The 14,626-nt window shown below is 37.6% G+C and overlaps 4 protein-coding genes across 6 annotated transcripts in view; 3 read left to right on the forward strand and 1 right to left on the reverse strand.

Moving 5' to 3' along the window:
* Nucleotides 1–14,040, reverse strand: part of LOC107043206 (piggyBac transposable element-derived protein 4) — a 31,033-nt gene extending 16,993 nt beyond the window's left edge. Inside the window, exons 1-3 of one of the 3 annotated variants that reach the window (XM_015264589.1) lie at nt 13,955–14,040; nt 11,964–13,835; nt 13–143 (exon numbers count right to left, since the gene is read on the reverse strand). In XM_015264589.1, coding sequence (XP_015120075.1) covers nt 11,998–13,818 — 1,821 coding nt within the window. In that variant the 5' untranslated portion in view covers nt 13,819–13,835; nt 13,955–14,040 and the 3' untranslated portion in view covers nt 13–143; nt 11,964–11,997. Of the gene's footprint in view, nt 1–12; nt 144–362; nt 1,592–11,963; nt 13,836–13,954 lie in introns of those variants that run through there. The other 2 variants (XM_015264600.2, XM_029126304.1) reach the window with 2 other exon arrangements.
* Nucleotides 2,487–4,142, forward strand: LOC114841353 (putative gustatory receptor 28a). The gene is made up of 4 exons (XM_029126306.1): nt 2,487–3,449; nt 3,523–3,594; nt 3,896–3,985; nt 4,071–4,142. Exons 1-4 carry the CDS (start codon nt 2,487–2,489, stop codon nt 4,140–4,142), a joined length of 1,197 nt encoding a protein of 398 aa, XP_028982139.1.
* LOC114841354 (putative gustatory receptor 28a) lies at nt 5,713–7,161 on the forward strand. Its single transcript, XM_029126307.1, has 4 exons — nt 5,713–6,708; nt 6,778–6,849; nt 6,918–7,007; nt 7,090–7,161. The coding sequence occupies exons 1-4, from the start codon at nt 5,728–5,730 to the stop codon at nt 7,159–7,161; spliced, it is 1,215 nt and encodes a 404-aa protein (XP_028982140.1). The 5' UTR covers nt 5,713–5,727.
* On the forward strand, nt 8,444–10,614 carry LOC114841352 (putative gustatory receptor 28a). The gene is made up of 3 exons (XM_029126305.1): nt 8,444–9,424; nt 10,315–10,476; nt 10,555–10,614. The coding sequence occupies exons 1-3, from the start codon at nt 8,444–8,446 to the stop codon at nt 10,612–10,614; spliced, it is 1,203 nt and encodes a 400-aa protein (XP_028982138.1).
* Nucleotides 14,041–14,626: the final 586 nt, after the last annotated feature.

A 14,626-nucleotide genomic window follows, 5' to 3' on the forward strand; every position in this document is an offset into this window, starting at 1 on the left:
GGAATTACGAAAAAGATACGTAATTTTTATTGGATATTTCTCCCCGTGTAAAAGAGCATCATCAACATTACCTCTTTCTGGAGCTGTATATTTTCTTCTAATCGATGAAATATTCTGTAAACTATTAATCCAGTATCCTGAAACTGATGTTCAAATAAAATAATGAGCAAATAAACAAATGGACAGTGGCATTTTTTTAATAACTGAGTGTAGTAGTAATTGTTGTTAATAAATTAACAATTTGCTTCCGAATGGGTTCTCTTTTCTTCATCGCACTGTTCGTTTAACGCCATTTATGGACATTGTAAAGAAAAATTATGTTCGTCACTCGGCACTCGAAAAACTATCCGTATCGTAAGTACCTCTCTAATAGCTGCTGTCGTACTCCATATTAAAATGCATACAGCCACTCCTATAGTGAAGTGGAGTGTGTAGAATTGACGATTCATGTACAGGGCTGACAAGATTGACCCGCCTTTTATGCTCAATGTCAGCATGGAAAGAGTGTAAATAATTCCATAACACAGATATGTAATGATGATCAGGATAGGTACCCCGTAAATACCGTCGATAGCTCTTGTAAAATCCCACACCGAGCAGTACATGAATCTGATGCTCTTGAAGTCTAGAATTTTGGGATGCGGTTGGTGAGGAGTTAGCTGATAGAAGTTCAACAGAATGGTGTTCAAACATTCTGCCATATTTCTTATCGCATAACACAGCAAAGTGTATTGTAAGATGCACGACGTCATCACAAATTTTGAGAACATGTACAGAAAATACCAGCCACTAGAACACCAATCTGTAGGATCCCAAGCATCGTACGCAAACCAAGCTATAATGATCCACAAAACAACATGCACTGCGATCGTAAGCACAGACTTTCTTTCTTTACGCCTCCCCCAGTAGGACTGCTGATTTTCTAAAAGCTTTACGATTTCCAAAAATTGGTCAAATACTTCAACGACGTCATGACGATTCAAAAGGAAACAGCTCCACAGAATTACCAACACCACACTTGCAAGATTAACTTCGATATCGGTTAAAGGATCGTCCATCAACTTTTGCACATATGAGTTTGGATTCACGACAGCCTTTCTGATATATAAACTACAAACAAGAGCGATTAGAATGAGATTATACGTTACACTAGTGACAGCGGAACAGAGAGGATTATCCCGATTTGGACTATGTATTTTCTCTTTTCTACTATATCCAAATGGAAACAAACCGATGAGCTTGAAAAATAATATAAGTATTTCCAGACTAATCTTCTTTCTATCATTCTCCATCGTTTCGATATGCGAACGTCAATTTCATTTATCGTTGGTATCTGGACTATCGCTCTCCGTTCTGTTCAACTGAATCTGGAAAAATGACGACGAATCTACACGAACACATAGAATTTACATATAACGGCAATTTAGGTGATTATAAAAACTCATTCATTAAGAATACTGGGCGATTATATATTATGAAGTCATCACGATTTCAGTAATTAAAATGAGTGTGAAATGATCTCTTATCAAAAGATCCTTGGTATTAAGGTTAAACGACATCAGGTATCCCGGGAATACTGATGGTCATAAGTTGTTCAACATTTTTCGCACTTTGGGGCGTGACCGTATGAGGATATCTTTTTTATAGCGAAGCAGCAAAGCATGGCCAGTTATTTTCTGGAGTTGAATGAGATTTCTTGCGCATTTGTATAAAGAGAAATATTTAGCAGAAGATATTTTGTAAGGAAAAACCAACAGATTGCGATTTTTGTGGATGCTTACGAGAATTATTGGTATGCGAAATTATTATTATTTGGCATTATTATTATTATTGTTTCTAAATTTTAGAAACAGTGGTTTCTAATCTTCAGTTTTCTAAAATCTAGAAACTAGTTTCTAAAGCTAATCCACTTTTTTCCTCTATGTACTTACGTTGAGTTCATTTGGTACTTTTGAAAAGAACCAGCCAGGTACTCAGTACAAGTATTATACTTTTTCTACTGATGAACAGTAATTTTTTTCGCGTGTGAAAATCACGCAAAATCAGCAGAAATCATGATTTCCAATTATTATTGAAAAATTATAGGAATCATTCAAAAAATCACAGGAAATCATCCCATTCGGGAATTCACTGAGCCACCCGATTGAGGAGTGACCAGCCATTCGGTCAAAAAGTAATAGAAAGTTGAACGCGTCGTCATCATATTCTCAAGAATGACTCCAAACGACAAATTGGTCGGTCTTCCCCGCAATAGACCATCGGAATCGATTTGGTAGATAAAACCATTGACATTCATTCATGATTGCAATAAGGGTCATCAGTGATAATCCATAGTCCTCTGTATTTCCATCCATTATCGAAATTACTCCTTGCATTTCTACATTTCTGTTGATGAATTCAAATCATACTAATACTCCTTTATGCATTAGGAGATTATCGCCACCAGTGGAACGTTTACGCTTATCCAAGCCCATTTTCTCTCAGCAATGTACTCGAACAAAAACCAAATTATCTTCAAAATCACACATATTATTTCGTTCTTAATTGGCTTAGCCCCCTACAGCATCAGGATTTCGTCTTACTCCTCGAAAAAACCTGAATTCAATTTTACAATCACGTATTCTAGACTGGGATGTACATACAATATCTTATTGATGTTCGTATTTGTTGGAATGACTCTGATTGTCACACCGCGTTTGATAGCATGGCAGTATGGTGATCACTCAGTGCTCTCGATAATCGTCGCTATTCAGACCATGATTGGAAGTATAGCTTCGATAATAGTGATTCTTCATTACACTCTCCATCAAAAACAGAGTGTTACTATTGGAAATAAATTCAGTGAATTCGATGCAACCTATGGAAACAAATTCCTCCGTGCGTTTGATGAAAGCAACTCAAATAGATTGAAAAATCTTCGGCATTGGCTGACAATATTTCTATTCACATTCATCTGGTCTGGAGTTGTCAGCACCTCAGTAGGCGATGAACAATCACCTGCATGTATTGCAAGTTTCCTCAATGTTATAGTTCTGAGTTCCGTTCTCATACAGTACAGCTCCGTTGTCGACAATCTGAGAGGAAGATTCAAGCGACTCAATGCGGTACTTCCAAAAATTTTCAAATGCCCCATTCCAAGTCTCCCATTCGCTGAGAATGTCTGGAATAACCGTTTTGTTACAAATGATTTCGTAGCTTTTAGACAAGCACGGAATGAGCTGTACAGAATTTCTTGTCTCACCTCGGAGTTTTACTCTTTCCCCATCTTATTGACAATATTCTACAGTTGTTGCGCTACTATCAACACAGCTTACTACTTTCTCCTCAACGTAGTGCAAGTCGATCAGTTTATACTGCACCATCACGGCTTGAATATTTTATTCTGGTTCTTCATATGCGTATATCCTACTATTGCCTTGAGCAGAAGTGTGCATATATTCAATATTGAGGTACGTGTAAATTCATTGGAAGACTTGTATTCTGTAGTCTATCTGTATTCGGTGAAAGGTGAAATTTTTCTAGATGCATAAAACAGCTGATATTGTTTATGATATTTTGGACACGTCCGCGTCCAACAGAGAAGTAGAGTATCAGGTATTTAAGTAATTTGTTAAGTCATTCGCAGCAAAAGCGAATGTTTGAATTTCACACACCTTTTGTAGACATTTTTGGGACACTAAAAAAATGTCTGAATAAAATGAAAATTTTCCTTGAATTTCGAGATGAACAGGTACCTAAACATCGTAATTTGTGTTTGAAATTCGGAAAATTTTTATTTTATTCAAATGTTTTTTAGTGTCTGAACAATGTCTATAAAAGGCGTGTGAAATTTAGACATGCGTTTTTGCTGTGTTCTCAATACATTTTAGTAATTTCATATCTATGTATTTTTCAGTTGAATAATTTTGCGCTGGAGGTAAAGCACAAGAAAGTTGAATTCACTGCATGCGGATTCTTCTCTCTAGACTGTACACTTCTTCAATCAGTAAGAAATACTTCTGATAAATAATCCGCAAATTAATTGATGATGTCTCACGGTATTCATTAGTGATTGGTCCATTTTTTGATAGATGTTTGGTGCATTTGTGACATACCTACTGATTATGCTACAATTCAAGCCGAAAGACGTGATGCAAGACTAGAACTTCAACACTGAAATATAACTTTAACACACAGAATGAATATAAAATTATGTTTTACTGTGAGACCATAGTAATTCTGAATATGAGAAATAGAATGCAGGACTCTACCCGCCACACTAAAAATTTACCATTTAACATGATAATGTTGAGAATAAATGAAAAATTACGTGCTGGATAAAAAATACAGCTGACAAAATTATAATATGATGGAGTCCGTTTGGAAAACTACGCTTGAACATAGTAAGAGTTCAGAGTCGGTGTAGTAGAAAATGGTAGCATAAAAGTTAAATTTTCAATTGACACGAGTAAGATTCAGGTCAATAGACATGAATTTTTACTTCATCGGTTAAACAAATATCCCCTTCTCCCCCAAAATGAATATTAGATTAGATTAGAAGCAATTTATTATTTCCCTGAGATCCAAATTTTTCCTAAGAGAAAACCAAAATATAACATAATCCTAATAAAAAACTATATATGACATAATTATTACAAATGAATGTTATAAATTATTTACATTATTACAATTTTGTTTTCCTTCATCGTAAATTAGTTTTCATTCATTATTTAGTTCACTGATTTGTTTCGTTTAGTATTTTGTTTGTTTTCAATTTAATTTTTTTTTCATTATATTATTTATATTTGTTATTCGCAACATTAATTCCATTCTTTTTCTTCATATGTATAACAGTCCTATAGCTATCAGCACATATTTCCATCATAATGATGATTATTTTTAATGTTCGCGGAAAAGGACGAGGGAGAGAGGGATTTTTTGAATAATCGGAGTGAAAACCCATATTTAATCCTCTTTCTCATCCTTGGAAATGATTATCAATAATTTTGCTCCACGTATATTCATTCTAAAAAAGAGGAGGGGGAAGAGGAAGAATTTAATTTTTTTAAATTATAGTATAAGCCACCCGGACCAATGGGTGGTCGATGGAGGGAGGAGATTCCAAGAATTGAAAACAATCAATGCTCTAGTCGTCCGCGGGAGTTTTTACTAGTCAACATAGTGATTCCTGCAATTTCTTCGCGTAAATTGTAGGAGGCCCGAGAGTGTAAACTAAAGTTTTAAATCATAAGAAAATGGTATATTGTACACCAAGGACGGAAAGTCATGTTTCTTCCGCCCGAGGGGCCATGCTATTTTTTAACACGCCTGCAAAGAAAACTTTGTATTTTGCTTTCTGATAAGCGGGAGGAAAGTACGAACTTTCCGTGCAGGGGTGTGAAAAAATTATAATTTAACATCGTAAAAATTCATACGATTTGAGTAATTGTTCGTCATTTAATAGTAAAAATTGGTAAAAAAAAATAAAGCGTTTTTAACACCTTGTTCACATAGTAATTGTTTATTTTATATTCTCTCAGTGTAGTATCAACAAACAACGGCTCTTATCATTTGTTAGTACAATTCCATTCGAAATGTCATGGATCGATACTTCATTCCATTACGGCGTCATCAAACAAAAATCCATAGAAGCATCAACAGAATTGTTCATCCACTTAATTCCATATCAATTCTCGAAGGATCGTCATTGCATTGGGGCAGTGCGCACAGCAACACTCCATCAACAAGATGACCTATGAGCCGAGAGATGCGAAAATCAATTTGGCCACATTTCGAGTGGTTCAAATAATTTCTTTCGTACTGGGATTGGCCCCTTGTAAAATTGACATTGCAATTTCTTCATCAAAGGATATCAAATACATTACCAAGTTCTCGTATTCAAAATCGGGATGTGCATACAATATTTTGTTGATCATCATCTTCTCTGTACTCACCATTGCCTGCCTGCCATACATCTCTAAAGAGTATGATCTCCATTATTCCGAATTCATAGTGGTAATAGACCTAACAATGTCAGTGATTGGCAATGTCTTCGTAGTGATCACAGCTTTAATTTACTGTATTCATCAGAAGCGTATTGTGAAAATCGGGAACCAACTGAGCGAAATTCAGTCCAATTTGTCTCCATGTGTCGCCAAAAAGTCTCGAATTTTCTATTACGTCACCATAATCTCTTCATTCGTACTCATCTGGGTGAGCATTTCTGTTGGTCAGCTCGTACGATCGAAAATATTTTTATTTATCTCATTCGTATTATCTGCAATATTGCTAAGTGGCTTCATCATGCAATACAGTTTGATCGTCAATGTTCTCAGAGATAATTTCGAAGATCTCAATCGGTCTTTCTATACAATAGTGAAAGTCCCAGAGGAATTCCGATATATTTCCGGCTTTCCGAGAAACATCGCGAAAACCCGATTGATTATACAGAATTTCATCAGAATCCGGGAAACACGACATGCGCTTTACAAAGTTTCTTGTCAAATTTCTCATTTTTATTCATTCCCAGTGTTATTAACTATCGTCAATTGTTGCGGCAATTGTATCAGTATTCTTTATTTCTCCATAATTAACTTCAAACATAGAGAGAGCACTTTTTTAAATTCTATCTCACCTACCGTCTGTATACTGGACGGTCTCTCTTTGTTGGCATTGTATGGGTATCCTGTTGTGGTGCTGACTAATACTGTCAAACGATTCAACGCTGAAGTATGAAAAATTTATGACTAAAATCATATACAAGCACTTCATCCTCGTTAAATTCCTGAAATTTTGCAGATAAATAAAACAACTGATATACTATATGACGTCAGACAAGCCAATGCTTCGAATGAAGAACTTGTAGCTCAGGTATTTACAGAAAAAGTTGGATTCATCCACTTTTGCATAGGCATTAAATGAACGTTTAATTGTTGCAGTTACACGACTTTGCACTGGAATTAGTTCACAAGAAAGTGGAATTCACAGCGTTTGGATTTTTCTCTCTGGATTGTACTCTCTTACATTCAGTAAGAATCCTTTATATTTTACAATAATCACATGAATAACATATTCTTCATTGAGATGAATGATGTATCCTTGTTAATAAAGATTTTTGGTATGATTGTAACATACCTGATGATTCTCCTGCAGTTCAAACCACCTGATACTGCAACAGAATGAGATCCTTGTGATCGTATAGCCGTCATCTGCTGAGTGCAAATGAGAATGCATTCCAAGTGAAAGTATGTATAACTTTCAATTGATTTTTTTTTCGTGTAATTCAAGAACAATATTTTCATTCCAGAGGGAAGTGACGGTAGATATTATTCGTGATAGCACGAGCCGAAGGCGAGGGCTGCAATCATATTCGTCATAAAAGTTTTTTTTGGCCGTATGACGAACAATATTTTTTGTCATGACAGCCGTAGGCAGAGATTCATGGATGCGGGGCGTCCGTGAAACGCTGCCTTACGGGCGGAATGAGAAAAAAAATGATTCCTTCACTGCAAACGAGATTCGTTAACTATTAACGCATGGCAGAGTTGAATATGACCAAATAAATACGGACGAGACGAAACGAGAGACGAAATATTCGTTAACAGTTAAGGAATGAATGGGCCAGAATCCCTTCGAGCTCGAGTTTAAGACATTCACACCATCCACATTGAACTGTAGCTCAATTACATCCCCACGGTGCACTCCCGGATCAACAACTGCACAGATATCACCCAAAAAAAATTACTTCTCACCAGTAGAAACTGCTACTTGAGGGGAAGTTCACTTTTGAAAAGTTCTAAAAATACACGTCCCAAGTACATTTTGTGTCCTTGATTGAAGTACCACTCTATTACAACCGTAAAAAATGTTCTGAATGTCTCGTCCATCCTTCAAAAAACCAATTAATGCAATATTGTAAGTTTCTTTTCAAACATCGGAAATAATTGGAATTAATCTGTTAATCCTTACGCAATTCAAACCAGCAGAGAGTGATACAAAAAACGAGTGACCATTTCATTCATTACTCATTATGATTAATTATTCCTGAGTGGAAAACGTACGAACAATCAATAGAAAATTATTCGCGCGGTGAAAGCACATCAACGCGACTAACATAGACTCACGAAGTGTTGGAACTTTTTCCATAACTTGGATTAGGTTTTAGCGAAGTAGTTGATATCCCAATGAATAATTGATGTAAACATTTTCCCAAAAGACTAACTCATTTAGAGAACGTCAGATAATGCGTCTCTATATCGACAAAAAACGACTATCTGGCGTTGAAAGAAGAGTGCGTTTGAACTTGGCGCGAGCGATGACCGAGAATCTTGATTTTCACACTGATCACTGATACACGCTTTCATCCATTAGGAGATTGCAATCATGGCAGTGTTCATCACTTCAGGAATATTGACAAGAGCATTGAAAACATTGTAGCCTTCATTGAAGTATGACATTCGGCAGAATGAGTTCAAAACATCCCTATCCGAAAATTTCTCTTATCATGTATGAAATTACTCATGTAATATCAACTCTACTCGGTTTAGCGCCGTGCAGCATACAAATCTCAACTCTTTCAACCCCAGAAAGTGGATTTACATTCTTATTTTCGTATTCACGAGTGAAATGTTTCTACCACATACTACTGATCGCCTTGTGTATCGGAATAATCACTCGAGGTGTGCCACGTTTGAATGATGTACCATATCCAAATGATTCGTCAATTGGAAAGACGATTGGATTAGCTCTTGCTATAATGGGCAACGTTATAGCTGCTGTGATAATCCTTTATTATTTGATTCTCCAGAGAAATATTATCAGGATTGGCAATCAAGTGCATGAATTCGATAAAATATACGGTACGAAACTGAATGCGAGAAGTGTCAATATGGGTGGAATCTCGAAAACATTCATCACAATTACACTTATGATCTTCATTTGGATTGGGGTGTTAGTAACAGAATCCATGCTACCACAAGGAATAATCTATATCGTTACCTCGGGTTTGAGTGAAGTCTTCGTCAGTTGGTTATTATTACAATACAGCTTAGTGATTCATGTTCTTGAAGATCGATTTAGAGGGCTCAATGATTCTCTTCTTGCTACAGCTGCATACCCGGTTGTCTTCACAGAGGATGCACTTTTTCGGAGGAGTGTCTCGAGTAATAGTTTGATTGTTGAAAATCTAATAGTGATCAAACACGCACGCAATTGCGTTCTTAAACTTTCCCGCGAAGTCTCCGGATTTTATTCTTTCCCAGTTTTACTTGTCATTTTTTATTGCTGCTGTTGCTGTGTCGATACGACTTATTTTTATGTTATGACCGTGATGCGACCGGGAAAGGACGGTGATGATAATGACTTAGCTGGCTTCATATTTTGCGTCCTCCTGAACTTGTATCCCATCATGATTTTGAGTACGAGTGTCAACAGATTTCATGCGGAGGTTTGTATTACACGGTGAAAGTTAATTTGGTGAATTTTACCAACTATAGTTGTTGAAATTTACCAACGGTGAAATTACCTAACAACCTATTATTAACTAATAAATTAAAATTCAGAAATGATTTTTCAATTGCATTCGACAACCATTTGTCAAATTTTCGATAAATGTTCGTCAATTTTTTTGATGGATCAAATCAGTAGTGAAGTGGTAAACCGGTATAAGTTAATTCTGACTATTGCCCAGTTTTCAATGAAAATCTCAAAATCTAAGCGAAATAGCCAAATTGTTGTTATAACCTTTTTTGTAGCTGTCAATTTGCTCTACAAAAACGGAAATCACAACAATTTCGCTATTTCCCTTAGATTCCGAGATATTTATTGGAAACTGGCAAATAGTCAAAATTAACTTATACCGGTTTACCACTTCGCTACTGAAATTTAACAACAAATTGTAGATTATTGTGATATCCTCTAGGCGAAACATTGATCGATTATTAACATCCAAGTGATTGCAGGATTGTTTCCAAATGTATATTATGCTCTCACCATCTAGTTTGGTAGTTAAAATTGATGGAATTCATTGAATGAGAAGTTCAAGCTGGTTACTTTTTGTAGATAATACTGTTAAACTTTTTTGGCTGAAACTTCCTGTGAACTCCTTGGAATTTTTTTCTCATTGAAATTTCAGGTAACTCTGTTGTTAAGAATTCAAAATAAATTGATTAGTTATTAAATTTCACCAACTAGTTATTGAAATTTTATAACTAATTGGTAATTCTCTTTTTCAACAACTAGTTGTTGAAATTCACCAAATATTTTTCTCCGTGTACTTCAAAGAAAATTTATTCGGAAACTGCGTCAGACAATTATTCATGAATATTTCTATCCTAGACGGAGCAGACTGCAGAGATTGTATATGACCTGATGGAGTCCCATGGAACAAACGAGGATATTGAGTTGTTGTTGAATAATTTCGCTGTTGAGTTGTTACACAAAAAAGTCTCGTTCAATGCTTGCGGCCTTTTTACATTAGACTGTACACTATTGCATTCAGTAAGTAATTCTCAAAATCTCCCGTCGATCAGTCGAAGAGATGTTTCATTGTATCTAATACTGTATTTCTGCTTTTAGATATTCGCGATGATTGCGACTTATCTATTGATTCTTGTGCAATTTAAACCGTCGGGGTAATCGAAAAAATTGACTTATCGCCTTGATCGTTTCTAAATAGAAACATACGGATAATCAGTACTCAAATATGAATAGTCATGGTTACATATGCTGTGCATAAGGCTGCCCACGGGATCGCCTCAGTCTCGCTACAATATCGTTTCAACTCGGTCTTGTCTCGTCTCGGTCTCGCATGAGCTTCGGGAATTGCAGTTTAAGCTCGTCTCGTCGGTTTCATTTAACAGGAAACCGACGAATTTTCGAAGGGTCATTTGGCAGTCAAATAATTGACTGAGACCTTCGAGATTTTGGACATTTATCATTGGAGGGATTATCTATGCCCAGAATAATTTTCATATTCATATGAGGAGTAAAAAATTACAGATTTATTTACCACCGGAAACTGTAATGAAAAAAGTCAAATTTCTTGTCTATCATTGGATGAATTGCAAAATACAGATATCAGGACTAAGGATTTATACTGCACAATTCAATGAAAGTTCAAGATTTAAGATTCTTCGCATAACTTGGACGTACGGACCATTTGAAAATTGAATGATAACGAATTAGGAAGACAAAGTGAAGACTCTGTGAATATAAATTTCTAAGGATCCGCTGCATGGATCTAGTCTACCCCCACTCTTCCCATTTTCCATAAGCGCATTGCGTCCCCATCCACTGTGGCGCCCACATGGCTTACTAGAATTCTTTACCGATTAGCATCATGACATCTACGCCTCCCTCCCTCCCACTCACTGTTATAATCATACACGAACACACTATCAGAATATTTCGACAATAAATGAAGCACAAATGGTGATTCAAAAAATGTTTCTTATATTTTCAGATGTGAAATTCTTTAATGAGAACTATTTCTAAAAAAAATTCAAAGTTTGTCAGAATATTAGTAAAGAACGAGTGGGAAACAAATCTCTCTCGTGTAAATCTTCGGGAAAGACCTTTTTTCATAAGCAACAATTGACTCCAACCGATTCTTCACTCATCACTACTGTTCAACCGCTTTCATAAAAGCGTTCTCTTAGAAAATACTCAATACTTATCATAGAAAATATTAAAAAATTAATGACTTCCTCGGAAGTTCTACTGTCGTCGCAGAATCTCCTCGCTAAATATTTCTCTCATTTCTTTGTATCAATCAGAATGTAATCGATGGTAAAAAGTACATAGGGGAGGGCGAACAAACTGGCCACTTATTATTCTTCCGATGTTCATAACTCAGAAACAAATTCGTTAATTGTGTTCAGTCTAGACTCCTCACAAAGGGGAAGAGTTGTACTTCGCCAATAACGAAAAATTATCCCACTTCATCACAAACTGACTAACGTAACAAGATTAAAAAAAAGTCTTACGTATCCATTTCGCTCCACTCGCCCCTGCCTCATTTTAAACGTACAAATCTTCCACTTCTTCTTTGATTTTCTCCTCTTCCGTGAAACGGGATTGTTCACAAGCTCCGCACGTATAACTCGTGTGAGAAGGGCAAATGAACTTGTGGCATATGTGACATCTCTTCTTCGATCTCTTGTTGGCACGTCTTGGGCAATAAGGACAATATCCCTGAGTCTGTCCATCATCGAACTCCAGAACCTCATTCGGTATTTGCGCCACCTTTCTGATGACTCCCCGTAATTCAGGGCCCAGAGTACGTATGGTGAAGCGTCTATTGAGCTGAGGTAACACCAAGCTCTTAGCCAAGTCACTCAAGTAGGCACGACGAGTGATCTTGGCACCAGTGTTCTCTCGATAAATAATTTGTGAATTGATCCCAGCAATGTTCATGAGACCGTAGAAAACAACCATAGGCCAGCGACGAGTCTCTCTATTCACCGAGTAATTACCCTTCAACTCGTCAACAACATCCACACCTCCCTTAGTGGCATTGTAGAACGTCATAATCTCTGGCTTCTGACGTGAGCCAGTCTCCTCATCAATTTTGTCATCGTGGTGTAGCGACGACAACAGCAGCACATTCCTTGATTTCTTGGGCACATACGACACCAAGGTGCATTCATCTGTGAAGCAGAAGAGGCTGCTGGAGACTGGCCTCTTTTGCACAGCAGTGAGTTCAGGAGGTACATCTGCGTTGTTTTTCTTGATAGTGCCGACCAAAGTAGTTCGATAATTCCTCAGGAGGGAGAGAGTCGACGCCAGTGATGTAAAGGATTGACTTGTGGTGATGTTACGTCCAGAATTCAATACTGGGAGAGCGAGTCGTTCGACAAGACTCTGACTGGTGCTGGGTAGTTTGTAAGGCCCCTCTGGCTGTTTCCCCACGTACACTTCCATTTTCACCGTGTAAAACATTTGAGCATCCACCAGAGCATAGATCTTCAGTCCATACTTTGATGCCTTGGTGGGCATGTATTGTCGAAAGTTACATCGTCCCTTGAAGCTCTCGGACATCTCGTCAATGACTACACTCTGTCCAGGTGTGTAGTGGCTCTGGCATTTCTCGTTGAACTCTTCAAAGAACTCTCTGATCGGTGCTAGTCTGTCCACCTCGATCCTTTCCTTCCTCGTACTCAAGTCGTCGAATCTGAGGGCTGAAAGCAGCTGATAAAATCGCTTGAGGCTCATGACAGCGCGAAAAAAATCAGGGGCTGTGCCATCTGTAACCCATATCTCTTTTAAATTTAAGTGACCAGCCTTCTGCACACCCAACATGTACAGTATACCAAGGAGAGCTCTCATTTCAATGGCATCAGTTGCACGAGCATCTGTTTCACGCTCGAAAGCACCTCGAATTCTATTTAGATAGAGATTTGTGTGGTACACCATTTTGTCAATTGTGTCCTCTGGGAAAAATAATTCCCAACATTCCAGGGGGGTTAGGGAATCTTTCGCAGTGTTTTTCACTGCTGGTAAACGAGACACCTGATTGTGCCTCTTTTTTTTCACCTGAGCTGGTGGTGACAGTGTCCACTTTGTCGATTTATTTTTACTAAAAACGTACTGAGTTCGGTGGGTGCTCTTTGATGATTTGGACCTGTCATTGTCGTTCTCCTCGGAACTCTCCACTTTGCTAATATCACAGTCTGATTGGTCACTCTCATTATCCGTGGGAGTGCTTGGTCGAGGTTGCACGAGTTCTGAATCCTCGTCTTCGCCGTCCTCCTCTTGTGCCATGATCTCTTCGTCACAGCGATCACCATCCTCTGGCTCTGCCCATTCCAGGTTGATTCCACTATGTGGTTTACGCGGCATTGTATCTCAGATATAACCTATAAAGTAAACATTGTACAATTTCCAGATATAAAACGCCCACTGCACTGCTCGAGTGGAGAAAATCAGCTCAGGATTCAATAATATGGCGAAAATAATTGAATTTTTCCATATTTACCTATGTGAGATCGTATTTGTTGGCTTTTTCAGTATCAAAACTGTTTGCCGTGACTGTTCCCTCGTTTACCGGTGTTTACCCGCTATTTCACACTCTGACAACTCTCCCCCACCACTGACTCACTTGCTGAACCACTACACGGCCGATGCCGGAACCCCGGGGGGCTCCGTTCAAACTTCCACTGTTAATTAAACGCATATGTATCCCAAGCAGACTCTTTTGAATTAACACTGCGTAGCGCAGTCTCATTTGAATTGAGACATCAATCTAATATCATTGAATGGTTTAATAAAATTGAGAATGCAAATAAACTCGCTGTGAATTTATATAATTTTATAGAAGAGTAATTAATGGAATTCCATTGACGGAATTTTAAAAGAAAAATTTCAATGTTTGATTTTGAGTCAACGGCGGCTGAGCCTCACCCGGTTGGAAATTGCTGGCGATTTTTTCTGGGTCGAGAAATGGCGTACTGATGCCTCTAAAGATGATTTTGAACCAGGGAAGACCCCTAGACCCCACTGAACAATGTTTCAATTGAAGACCCGAGTTGAAGACCCGAGTTCGTAGTAGAGATGTCAGATAAGATATGAATGTTTTATTGGGCTCAAATGAAAGAGCAGGTCGAGAAATGGCGTGCTAGGGCCTCTAAAGATGGTTTTGAACCAGGGG

The sequence above is a fragment of the Diachasma alloeum genome, unplaced genomic scaffold (assembly GCF_001412515.2).
Source record: "Diachasma alloeum isolate Michigan unplaced genomic scaffold, Dall2.0 Dall_scaffold_00179, whole genome shotgun sequence".
NCBI lineage: Eukaryota > Metazoa > Arthropoda > Insecta > Hymenoptera > Braconidae > Diachasma > Diachasma alloeum.

What these genes read in the sequence shown, in the direction of transcription:
- LOC114841353 (XM_029126306.1), top strand. Translation starts at nt 2,487, where the DNA reads ATGTACTCGAACAAAAACCAAATTATCTTCAAAATCACACATATTATT. An exon ending in ACAGAGAAGTAGAGTATCAG is followed by an intron (nt 3,595 to 3,895) that starts GTATTTAAGTAA and finishes TGTATTTTTCAG; the next exon opens with TTGAATAATTTTGCGCTGGA. An exon ending in ACTGTACACTTCTTCAATCA is followed by an intron (nt 3,986 to 4,070) that starts GTAAGAAATACT and finishes ATTTTTTGATAG; the next exon opens with ATGTTTGGTGCATTTGTGAC.
- LOC114841354 (XM_029126307.1), top strand. Translation starts at nt 5,728, where the DNA reads ATGACCTATGAGCCGAGAGATGCGAAAATCAATTTGGCCACATTTCGA. An exon ending in ATGAAGAACTTGTAGCTCAG is followed by an intron (nt 6,850 to 6,917) that starts GTATTTACAGAA and finishes TAATTGTTGCAG; the next exon opens with TTACACGACTTTGCACTGGA. An exon ending in ATTGTACTCTCTTACATTCA is followed by an intron (nt 7,008 to 7,089) that starts GTAAGAATCCTT and finishes TTGTTAATAAAG; the next exon opens with ATTTTTGGTATGATTGTAAC.
- LOC114841352 (XM_029126305.1), top strand. Translation starts at nt 8,444, where the DNA reads ATGAGTTCAAAACATCCCTATCCGAAAATTTCTCTTATCATGTATGAA. An exon ending in TCAACAGATTTCATGCGGAG is followed by an intron (nt 9,425 to 10,314) that starts GTTTGTATTACA and finishes TTTCTATCCTAG; the next exon opens with ACGGAGCAGACTGCAGAGAT. An exon ending in ACTGTACACTATTGCATTCA is followed by an intron (nt 10,477 to 10,554) that starts GTAAGTAATTCT and finishes TTCTGCTTTTAG; the next exon opens with ATATTCGCGATGATTGCGAC.